Source organism: Phragmites australis, chromosome 13 (assembly GCF_958298935.1).
Source record: "Phragmites australis chromosome 13, lpPhrAust1.1, whole genome shotgun sequence".
In the NCBI taxonomy this organism is placed as follows: Eukaryota; Viridiplantae; Streptophyta; class Magnoliopsida; order Poales; family Poaceae; genus Phragmites; species Phragmites australis.
Genome location: NC_084933.1, coordinates 15,905,719 through 15,917,745, shown reverse-complemented (window position 1 = coordinate 15,917,745; position 12,027 = coordinate 15,905,719). Strand labels below are relative to the sequence as shown.

The 12,027-nt window shown below is 49.7% G+C and overlaps 1 protein-coding gene and 1 pseudogene across 1 annotated transcript; both read left to right on the top strand.

Moving 5' to 3' along the window:
• The first annotated feature begins 3,759 nt into the window (after positions 1-3,759).
• Positions 3,760-6,677, top strand: LOC133889448 (ethylene-responsive transcription factor 2-like; annotated as a pseudogene).
• Positions 6,678-10,705: 4,028 nt separating this feature from the next.
• LOC133888947 (uncharacterized) lies at positions 10,706-11,819 on the top strand. Its single transcript, XM_062329350.1, has 2 exons — positions 10,706-10,857; positions 11,087-11,819. The coding sequence occupies exon 2, from the start codon at positions 11,117-11,119 to the stop codon at positions 11,447-11,449; it is 333 nt and encodes a 110-aa protein (XP_062185334.1). The 5' UTR covers positions 10,706-10,857; positions 11,087-11,116; the 3' UTR covers positions 11,450-11,819.
• Positions 11,820-12,027: the final 208 nt, after the last annotated feature.

The window sequence follows — 12,027 nt, the reverse complement described above, 5'->3', positions numbered from 1 at the left end:
CCACGACCGAAACACCCCCTTCATTTAATAAAGATGATATGTTGTTTTCGCAAACTTGCCTTATGAAGATGAACCCTTGCATGTGTGTACTTGGCATTTCCGTAAAGTTAACCTAACAGCTCTATCCTTGTTAATATCATTTGCATGTATCCATACCCCTGCCGTAGGGCAAGGGTTGAGGCTTGCTGAGTACTCTTGTACTCACCCTTGCTCATGCTTTCAGAGGACGATCTAGACTTCACCGAAGCAGACGATGATGCTGACGAATAGGTCTCGGTCATGTCCGCACCCGAGTTGCCTGTGGAGTGGCGTGATCTCCATGTCATTCCTATTGTGCTCTCTGATAACGTGGATTCTGTTGATCGCTGGAATCCTTTATGTATTTCTGGAATGGTGGGTCGTAATCACCACTCCTCGCATGTATGACTGAGATATCATATGTTGTAAGACTCTTATTTACCAGTGACTGATCCAGGGACTAGTATAATAATGGTTTTAAGGACCACGGATAACCTGGGGCGCTTCAGAGTGGGAGTCATAAAATGCTAGCGCTGGTCATCATTGTGAGGCTTCGAATGGCCCTGCCTTCGTCGAGCCTCGCTGCATCTACATGCTAAGGGGAGAGAGGACTGCCCCTCCCCCTTCAGCCTTGCCATCAATTCCATCTCCTGCCTCCACCACGAGATTCTAGATGGTCTTACCTCCGTCGAGCCTCATCGCATCTACCGCTAAGGGGGTCGTGGACTGCCTCCACTCAACCTCACCATCGACTCCATCTCCGCCTCCGCCGTGAGACTCTAGACGTCCTGCCTCCATCGAAGCCTCACCACGTCTACCGCTAAAGGGATCACAGACTGCCCCCACTCAGCCTCATCGTCAATTCCATCTCTGACCTTTGCCATGAGACTACGGACAGTCTTACCTCCATCAAGCCTCACCGCATCTACCGCTGAGGAGGTCACAGACTACCCTCACTCAGCCTCATCGTCAATTCCATATCCGACCTCTACCACGAGACTCCGGACAGTCCTACCTCCGTCGAGCCTCACCGCATCTACCGCTGAGGAGGTCGCAGACTGCCCCCACTCAGCCTCATCATCGACTCTATCTCTGGCCTCCGTCGCGAGACTCTAGACATCCTACCTCTATCAAGCCTCACAATGGCTAACCGCAAAGGGGGCTGTAGATTGCCTCCCTCAGCCTCATCGTCGCCTCCACCTCTAGCCTCCACTGTGAGACTCTGGCCGGTCCTACCTTCGTCGAGCCTCACCACATCTAATACTGAGGGGGTCATGGATTGCCCCCCTCAGCTTCGCTGTTGACTCCATCTCCGGCCTCCACCGTGAGACTATGAAAGGTCCTACCTCCATCGAGCCTTGCCACGTCTATCATTGAGGGGGTTGCGGACTACTGTCCCCTTAGCCTCGCTGATGACTCCATCTCTGGCCTCTGTCGCGAGGCTCTGGAGAGTCCTACCTCCATCGAGTCTCGCCACGTCTACCGTTGAGGGGGTTGCAGACTGCCCCCTCTCAGCCTCACTGTTGACTCCATCTTTGGCCTTTGCCGCAAGACTCTGGACGTCCTACCTCCATCGAGCATCATCGTGACTAGCTGCTGAGGGGGCCGTAGACTGCCCCTCAGCCTCATCATCGTCTTCAGCTCCGGCCTCCACCACGAGACTCCGAATGGTTCTACCTCCGTCGAGCCTCACCGCATCTACCGCTGAGGGGGTCATGGACTACTGTCCCCCTCAGCCTCGCTATCGAATCCATCTCCGGCCTCCATAGAGAGACTTTGGACGATCCTACCTTCGTGGAGCCTCACCACGTCTACCGCCGAGGGGTCACGGACTACTGCCCCCTTTAGCCTCGCTGTCAACTCCATCTATGGCCTCCGTTGCGAGGCTCCAAACGGTCCTACCTCTGTCAAGCCACACAACATCTACTACTGAGGGGGTCGCGGATTTCCCCCACTCAGCCTCATCATCGACTCCATCTCTAGCCTCCATCACGAAACTCCAGACGGTCCTACCTCCATCGAGCCTCACTGGATCCACCACTGAGGGGGTCACAAAGTGCTCCCCTCAGTCTCGCCATCGATTCCATCTTCGGCCTCCGCCGCGAGATTCGAGATGGTCCTACCTCTATGGAGCCTTATCGTGTCTACTGCTAAGGGGGTTGAGGACTACTGCCCCTTAGTCTCACTGTCAACTCCATCTTCGGCCTCTGTCGCGCGGCTCCGGACGGTCCTACCTCCGCCAAGCCTCGCCATGCCTACTGCTGAGGGGATCGCAGACTTCCTCCCTTAGCCATGCCACCGACTACACCTTCGGCCACTGCAGCGGGGCCGCAGACCACGCCATCTCCATCGAGCCTTGCTGCCTCTCAGCCTCGACGTCCACTACGCCTCCGGCTACAACCGTGCAGCTCCAGACTACACGGGTCCATAACCCCTATGATGCCACCTTCGTTGAGCTTGATCGTTGTCTACTCTTTGTCTGACTCCCATCGTGCCACTCCAGGCAACATCGCCTCAGTTGAGCCTCATCTGCACCACCCACGAACCTCGTGGCCCTCACTCCTGACTCAAGACGTTCGTGCTATAGCGATAGAATGTTGTCCAGGGTACTTTGCCTCTAAAAGGGGATGAAGCTAATTCATTGTGCATCCGCTCACCCCTCAGAACCTTGGAACCAGTGGATGAGGGGGTACTGTTTGGGGAAACGCCACAGCCTAAGATATTTAGATGGTGAACTGTGGCATTACTATAACGATCATAGTATCCCAATTACAACATAGTATGTACAAGAGTGAAAGACCCACAATGCCCTCATACTCCTATGATTGTAACATAATATCTTAGGGGCAGGGTGGTAATTTTCCCTGTCTATTCTCTCTATAAAATAAGCTCTCAAGGGCTAGGAGAGAGACACTCCAGATTTTCCTCTTATACACAATAAGCTCCCTCTCTATCTCTCTTGACGGATGGACACAACTCTCTTTTGGCTTCTTCCTCTCCTCAAGGCTATGAGCCATCTTCAAGCTTGGGTTCTCCTTAGTGAGTACGGCCCTCGCTATATTCGATTAGGACACGTTTTCATGCTCCAACAAGATCTTATAGGGCTTACACCGACGCCAAACTCTATTAAAAACAGTCAGATACTTCGTTTGAATATGAGGGTTGACTCGAGGAATCAGTGCATGCAACCGAGTCTGATCAGTAGGCACTTGAAGGTACCATATGGAATAGTAGTCTAATAGTACCAGGGCAAATCTTCTATGCAAACCGTGTTCTGGGTGCAAACGCACAATCTTGGCCGTCTGATCCACATCCAATGAGTCAAACTGATCTCACCATCCCGTCGATGGCTTTTCCTAGAACCCCCCACTCCCGGCACAAATTCAATATTTTGCAACCTGGTCCCTCTCCTTTTCCGCCGCCACCACAACCAAAATTCCCTAATCTCCATCTACTTCCCCGCCTTCCACCACAGCCTACGATCATGGGAAGCTAAAATGCCCAAGCTATGCTACGCGATGGTGACATGCTGGACGGTGAAGCCCTCAACATCAATGAGCGTGATGGCAAATGGCACGACAATGACACGCTAGACGGCTACAGCGACACCCTGGACGAACATGGAGACAACCTCGATGTCAACAAGCACGATAGCAAATGGATTGACGGTGATGCACTGGGCATGGATGGGAGCCACGGAGACAAGCTCGACGGTGACGGGCTGATAAACACAATATGCCAATGGCGGCGACGGTGGAGGGGAAGGGCGCAAGAGGGGCAAGGCCAGCGTACCGGCAGAGCACAAGCTTTGGGAGCCTAGTGTCGGACCAATGGAGCAACTCGCTCACGTTCCTCCCTAACAATTACGACGACATGGTGGTCTTTGGCGTGCTGAGGGACATGTCCACCTACGGCTGGCTGCCCGACTGCTCCTTTACGCAGGTCAAGCCCAAGCCACTGTAGTCTCTGGACTTGTCATACTCATAGGATGACTCGTGCTTCGGTGTCCTGGATCCAAAGCTGCTGACGCTGAGCATAGAGGAGGGGTGATGCCCAAGATGGAGGAGGCAGCAGCAGTGGAGGCGATGGGCAAGCACTACAGGGGGTGAGGCAGCAGTCGTGGGGCAAGTTCATTGCGTAGATCCAGGACCCGGCCAAGAATAGCGCGCATGTGTGGCTCAGCACATACGACACTGTCGAGGACACCGCGCTTGCCTATGACTGCGTTGCCTACCGCATGCATGGCTCCCGCGCACTCCTCAACTTCCCACTTCGCATCAGCTCAGAGATCGCTGCAGTCACCATCGTGGCCGTAGCCAACGACAAGCGAGCGTCGCCCAAATCCACGACCTTGTCGGACTCAGCCGCCTTCTCCTCTTCATCTTCTTCCTCCTCCTCGCCCGGCTTGCCAAAGAGGCAGAAGCGAGGCGAGGCTATGGCCGCGACCATGGCTATGGCCCTAGTGCCCCCACCTTCCCAGCTCAACAGGCCAGCGCAGTCATGGTTCCCAGCCGCGGCGGACATAGAAGGAGAGGGACCAGGTCACGAAACATTGATTTTGTGCCGGGGGGGGGGGTCTGCGAAAACTCATCGACGTGATGGTGGGATCAGTTTTGATCTTTGGATGTGGATCGGATGGTCGAGGTCATGTGTTTGCATGTTTGCACCTAGAACACAGTTTGCACAGAACACTTCCCCAATAGTACCATATTAGATTGAACAACAAGAAGAGGTGAGAAGAGAGATTCTTACAATCCCACGAAGGTATGAAGTCTGAACCTCACTGCAACAGTGTGCTCACACAATCATGCCATCACGATATGGCGTCGAGAGCCTAGGGCGGAGCCGCAGAGGCCGACAGGCCCCCAGGCCAGAGGAGCAGGTCTGTAGTGCAGCATGTGCCCTGTAGAGGAGGTCAGCAAGCGACAACGCAATGGGATCTGGAGAAAGGTGGGAGACACCTTGTAGGGGAGGCGGTCGGCGTTGGAAGGAAGCCTAATTGCCTCAGGGAGCACCGACGTGGAAACCGGTAGAGCAGGCTGCAGCCTGCAGCACCGAGCCATCGAGGGAGGGAGCCACTGCCCATCGCGACAACCCACTGCAAGCCGACATCAAGATCCAAGGAGGGCTCCACTAGCAGTGGAAGGTATGCAGGAGGGTGGGCTGGCGGGAGGCGGTGGTTGGTCGCAGTATCGCTGATGTAGGCGGGCTGGGTGGCGGCAGACTCGCATGGGAAGTCAGGCACGGAGCAAAAGAGCCTTTTCTATTTTCATACTTCAAAAATAAAAAATTGCAAAATAGGTTGTTTTTGCCCTTCTAACGGGCAACACCTTTAAAAAAAATAAAGATTCCGCCTTTCCAACAGGTGACAGGTTAAAAAATAAAAATAATATGTTTCATTATTCTAAAAATTCAAAACATTATCGAAAATAGTCATGAAAAATTCTAAAACAAAATATGTTGTAGAGGACGCTATAATCTATCTCTCCAAAAAATTTCAACTCAAACAATTACTTTTACAATGAGAAACAAAAAGTATAAATTTTATTGTACATAGTTTGACACACCGTTAAAATTTGTCTTTTTTTATTTCTCATTGTAAAATCATACTTTTGCCCCCAATTTTTTTTGAGAGCTACATTATAGTATCCTATACAATATAAATGGTTTTCATAATTTTTCATGACTATTTCTATAGTGTTTTGAATTTGAGAGCAACAGAATGCAATATGTTTTTTATTTTTTAAGCTGTCACTGGTTGGAAGTACAACATCTTTATTTTTTTTAAAGATGTCACATATTGCAAGGGTGATACCTTATTATATCCCTTTTAATAACCAACAATAGCATATTTTTGTAATTTTTCAAACAGATCTTTAGTTTTGCAATTTTGTGATTTTCGAAATATAAAAAAAATCCGGAGCAGAGTTGGGAAGGGCTTTGCCACTTTGAAGGAAGGGGGTGCAACCCATTAGTCACTTGCGCCAAGCCCGTGCTAAGTCCCTAGCATGGACCGTAGATCGGTCTCTCGTCTCTGTACATGTTTTGTTGCCTTCGTGAGACGTGACGCATATACAGCGACAGTGTCAGTACGTACTCACAATTTTCTTCTGTTAATACGTAACAAAGAGTGATGATAAGTTAAACAAGCTTAGATAGGTGCGTTGTCAACCACTACAAAGATCGGAAATAATATATCGTCCTCCCATCTCTTACTTATTCTCCTCACCCATCTCTGACCTAGTTGCCATTGAAAACCTTCGATTAGGATTATTTGAGTAATCAACACCTCTCGTTTCGTGAAGTATCCTCCAGTTGAGGTTGACTTCGTTTAATTTTAGGGCACGCTTTATCCAAAGTGCATGTATCCATTGCAGCCTTGCAGGGAAACAGCATTCGATCGCCGATACGACCAGACAGATTGGGGACTTACGTCTCACTTAAAACATGGGAATTTTTGTTTCCATTCCTGCGAAATACTTCTGCAAAATTCTGGGCAAGCTCTTGCAGTTCAAGGAGGGAGTGTTCCCAGTATCCACAGCTCTTGCTACCGGCTTATTCCTGTTTTTTGTTTATTAATGCCTTGTACAACAGTATCTCTATCGATCGATCCAATCCATGGGCACGGCCTGTTGCTTTCGTTCTCTGCCAAGATTTGATACCTTTCTCGATGAAAAGTCCTGATAAGGTTCGATACATAGTGGTCAGATTATTCCGTCAGATGTTCGCATTTCCTTTCCTACTCCATCATTGCAGTATTTTAGTGCCGGTCCTTCAGACTTTGCGAAGCTGACGAACGATGCTGGATTGATATTAGTAGGCTAAACGCGCAAACAGATCACAAAAAACTGGTGCGCTCTCTTGCAAATTGCAGAGATCACCATCTCGACCACTAGATTCAACACGACTCTGTGAATATCTACATCAGAAGGTGGAGGTTGTCAGATCACGATACATCCGAAAGCGATTAGCTGAATACAGAGAATCATTTTTTTAATTTTTACTAACCTGAGGAGCAAGGAGAGTAATACCACTGTACTGTGGTCGTCAAGAAGACAAATAAGTAGCGTTCTTTGCAACAGAGGGGTCGGAGGACGTACAGCTTTGACGACGTGAGAAACTTGATGATGATCAGACTCAGAGAGCGACAGAGATTTGTACTGTGCTGCTGGTAGTAGCAAGTGGACAACAAGTCGTTGCAGCATGTCGACATGGGGGAACATGGGCGATTATTTCGACAGAAATGCGCTGCTCCTCGTCTTACTTTCTGACGATCTGGAAGATGGGCCCCTGGCTAATAATGCAGGCCGGTGCGGAAGAGATGAGTTTGGTCGATCGTGGTGGTGTTGACACCTTGTTTCGGCGCCTTTGGACGAAAGGGAACAGCACCTAAAACGAATGGACTGCTCGGTGTGGGTGAATGGCTTCAATTCTGAGCTCTCTTTCTCAAAAAGAGGAGAAAGGTATTCCTGAGTTCTGGACTTCTGATTGCTCCACGGACCACACAAGGCTCGGGAATCGTCCCGACGTGCTGCCGATGTGGCGTAGCATGCACGAAAATTTGCGTCCGAATAATTTATCAGTATTAGTTAAGATTTGTGTAGAGAAGTAAGTAATAAAAACTATAAAATAGATAAGAAAATTAACAGATATATATAAGTATCAAATTAAAGACAGAGATAGCCATAGTACATATGGATATGTATTTTCCCAGCTTGCACTGCATTAAATGCCAGAACGGTCTGATACTTGCTCTTTTTCTGATAAGCATGGTGCAGAAATTTAATATACTGGTATACTCATCTTCTCAGAGTGGAGTAGGGTAGTGGCAACAGCAGATTAGACTTTTATGTTCTTTCTGGATTCGATGAGGTATGGCCACTATTCGTTCCGGTGCTTTCATGTGATCGTGTCCTTCTCTTGATCCGCGACGACCATCATTAGACATAAGATGCTGTGTCGGAAGATCCATTGGATCACGGACATCGTTTTAACTCTTCCCCGCTAATGGCAGCAAAACCAAAAATAACTGGAGCGTCTGCAACGTACGTGACGCCGATTATGTGACCATGCATGGAGGAGTTCACACGCGACGCAAAGAGTAGAAGTTCTAACTCCACACGGAAGCAGCGCTTCACTGCCTAGCTCTTGTCGTGTGGGCACCTTCCAGTTCCATTAGTATGTGATTGTTTGCTGCATAGTTCATAAAAGTACGTTACGGGAAAATAGGTTGAGTGAAGCTATGTTTATTGAAAGGAAGAGTGTTTGATTGATCCTATGTTGTGTTTCTATTTGGATGATTGAATCTGAGTTTGTATGAGCGGATGTAATAACTAATATTCTGATTGGTTGTTCGCAGAAGATAATTTTATGATACTGATAAGTGAGTCTGTCTGTATGAGCGGATGAAGCAACATGTATCTATCAGAGTAGGTTGTGGAGGGAAGCTCAACTCTGAGCCAGCCTGCGGACGTATATTTGTATCTATCAGGCTAGACTAAAATAATACATGCGGGTAACTAAACACGCTTCTTTCTATGATTATACGCATCCGTCGAATTATGATCCATTCATATGGGCAATCAATCATCCCTTAGCGTCGGGCGCAATAGCCAACAGGGCCCGAGAGGAATCCGGACACGTCCGGCTGGTCAGCATGTTAGAGTATGATAAGTATTCGGAAGGATCTGGCTGTTATGATAGGATATGATTAAATTTTATCTTATCTCTATGATTGCTTGAGATTCAAACCATTGTATACTTCGCTCACGAGGCTCAACTATATAAAATATGGGTTGGTTTCCACGCCATCTCTTCCCCTACTCTCCTCTCATTTAATAAAAAACTCTAAGTTCAAATAATTTACTCACTTTTGCTATTCACCCTCGTCCTCTAATCTCTCCATCTCATTACCCGCTACGGATATAAGACTCGTTTCACTAATAAAAATCAATAAAAAAATTATAAGAGAAATTAACAGATAATCTCCTTCTCATTTTTTTATCCTATCTAAAATCAAATTACGGTATCATTCCTGACATATTCGTTCAGTGGATTCCCATATTACATCCATATTTCCATACCTTAAATTTATGCTTGATATTATTGTGTCCGATGTTTATGTTTTTGAGCCTCGTACCACCAAGAGCCAGGTTGTCGCTGCATGTCTTTCAAGACTGCAGTGCCAACACTTGTGATCACGCCATCGTCACTTTGTTACCGTCTCTCTGAGCAGTGACTCCACTTCATGCTACTTGTCACCATGCAAGCTATCGCTCCGAGTTAGTGTATTTCTCTAACACCTCCATATCGCTACTGCCACCGATACCATTCGAGGTTCTTAGGCTGATCAACCTGACTTTGTGCATGTATGTACTCGTGTTGGTGTTTTAGACCTACACCCTCCTCGGTTACAACAATGGTTATCTTGCTCTAGACTAACTCAGTAACAAAAGTGCTATCATCATTTTGAGTAATTTGTTGGCTTCCACTCTAGTCTAAGTATCCGTATTACTCACGCTACAGCTACAGATGATATTAGAGTGTATGATAAAGATCCAAAAGAATCCAGCTGCTATGACTAGTTCACATCTTATTTCTAATATTATTTGAGATGCAAACCACCATTTATTCCATATAAACAAGTGGCTCGGTACAAATCATATATTACATTACATTCATGTTTCTACACGGCACCGTGAGCGAGGGAGCGTTTCGAAGCTGAAGCCTACGTTGTTGCCGCGGCGCGGAGAAAGTCGCGGAATCGAATCGAAGCCTCCACGGCAACGCCACAAGCACGCAAATTTCCAAGGCCGGGCGTGTCGATGGTAGCAGACGCCGCTCAGGGAAGAAAAAGAAAATCTTATCCTGGTGCGCGCCACAGGCTTCGCTGTCTCGGGCAGTTGGTTTCGCTTGGATTCGTCGCGAGGTGGGGGGAGAGTTTGGGCGCCGCGCAGCACCACGCGCGCGCGGGACGCCACTGGCTACGCGTGACTCGTGAGTGCGCTCGCTGCTTGGCCGTCTCGTTCTCCTCGGTCCCCGCCCGCTTGCCCGCCCGCGCGCGCGCGCGCGCGCTCGCCGCCACGCCAGGGAGCTGGGCGGAATCTTGTAACATGGCAAGGCGTGCGTGCTGTGGAACGAGCACCGGCTCGCGCGACTCTAGTACCAGCTCGGTGGCTCGGGTCGCATGTGTTCGATCTCCAGCAGAAGAAGGCCACCGTGCCGGCGCCGTGCTGCCGAAGAGATGGGGTGAGAGTCCGCGGGCGTTCTGGAGTCTGGACCGGCGCCATTCAGCTACCGTGGGCTCTCCGCTGCCCACAGGTCGGGAAACAAAAAAACCATAAAAAAGGATTAGGATAGACCAACAACAAATTCTATATTCTAGAGTCGTATGCGTGCTCGCGTGAGGATTCGTTCCCTTTCCCGCCTCCAACTCCGAGGCCGGAGCCAAAATCCGTTGGCGTTCGCGCGCAACCGATGCGATCCACCGGGGCAGCCAACCAGCCAGCCAGCTGCGCATGCCGCCAACCCCCAGCCCATCGTTTCCCGCCACCTCAAAGAAATCGCCTCCTTTTTCTAACCAAAAAAAACCCTCACCGGATTGACCGCTTTGCCACGGCGCGCCGGCTGGTTGGCCGTGCCGGGACGAGGGCATGGGCGCCCGCGGTATGGGACAATGGGGTGCGGGAGAAATGAATCCCGGGCAGCGGCGAATCCTGCCCGCGGGCAAGCCACCCCAGTATAAAGCGAGCGGTATTCACCCAGCAACGCAGTTTGCCGCTCTCGGCACCTCGCCTCCCTTGTCCATCTTCCTGACTATCCGCCAATTTTTCTCTTCCGGTAAGCTCCTAGGATGCCTTTCCCCTCCTAACCTTCTGGTGCTCCTACCTAGGAGAAGAATTTTTCTATTCTAGATCCATTTCTCTCTTCTTCTTTTTATGATATAATTACGTGCTGCTTGCTGTACTAAGTAGGTACTACCTTGAATCTGATCACCAAATGGGCTCCTCCTTAAGTTGTTGGTAAATCTTGTATGTGATCACTCATCCTTGTAATGATGGTTGTGCAGTGACAGGAAAGTGAACAAGAGGCGGGGCTAATGGCGTCCAACTACGTGGACACCGCGGTGGAGGAGGGCAGGTTCCACGGCCACGGCCACGGCCACCACCACCACAGCACGACGCCGACCGGCGCGGGAGCATCTCCGTCTCCGAAGACGATGAGGAGGAGCGGGTCGTCAGCGTCATCTGCCCACGGCTCCGGCCACGGCACCGCTCCCAAGTGCGTCTGCGCGCCGGCCACGCACGCCGGGTCCTTCAAGTGCCGCCTCCACCGCAGCGGCTCCCACGGCCACCCGTCGTCACCTCCCTCCTCGGCCACCGCCGTCGTCGCGGCGCCGTCGTCGTCCTCCCGCACCGTCGCGGCGCAGTGACACAACGCAGGCGTCGATCCCTCGGAAACAAGAAACGCCCAGCAGCAAGAGGAGAGAAGAAAAAAAGGGAAAGGAACACACTACTACATGTCACAAGAAAGGGAGCTTATTTGTTCCTCCCTTGATCTTGATGCCGTTGGAAAATTCTACATTTCCTTTCTCTTTTTCCCCTCGTCTTTTTTGTTGGGATAATCGATCTCCCTCGAATGGCCTTCCCTCCATGAGAAGAAATTCCCTGCTTCCACTAGGCACCCCTGTCACCTGCTTCAGTCCACCCTCCACTGAAATGGAACAAATTCTAACCGTACAATATGTGTGATGGTCTTCTCTTATGTAATTACCATTTCAGTAAAATCCATGTTCCTTGCAAGAGCTGTGATCTTGGTGGTTTGTCTGATTTACGAATGGGGCAATCAAGGGTGACAGGGGCGGAACCAGTTATAAGCCAAAGCTCCGGGCTAGTCCATTCAAGTTTAGATTGGATTAAAAAATCTATTATTTATACAGTAAATCCGTAAATTTAAGTTCATGCTCCAGGCTGCCACGATGACCAGGAAACATGATTAATGGATTGAGTC

What these genes read in the sequence shown, in the direction of transcription:
- LOC133888947 (XM_062329350.1), top strand. Translation starts at nt 11,117, where the DNA reads ATGGCGTCCAACTACGTGGACACCGCGGTGGAGGAGGGCAGGTTCCAC.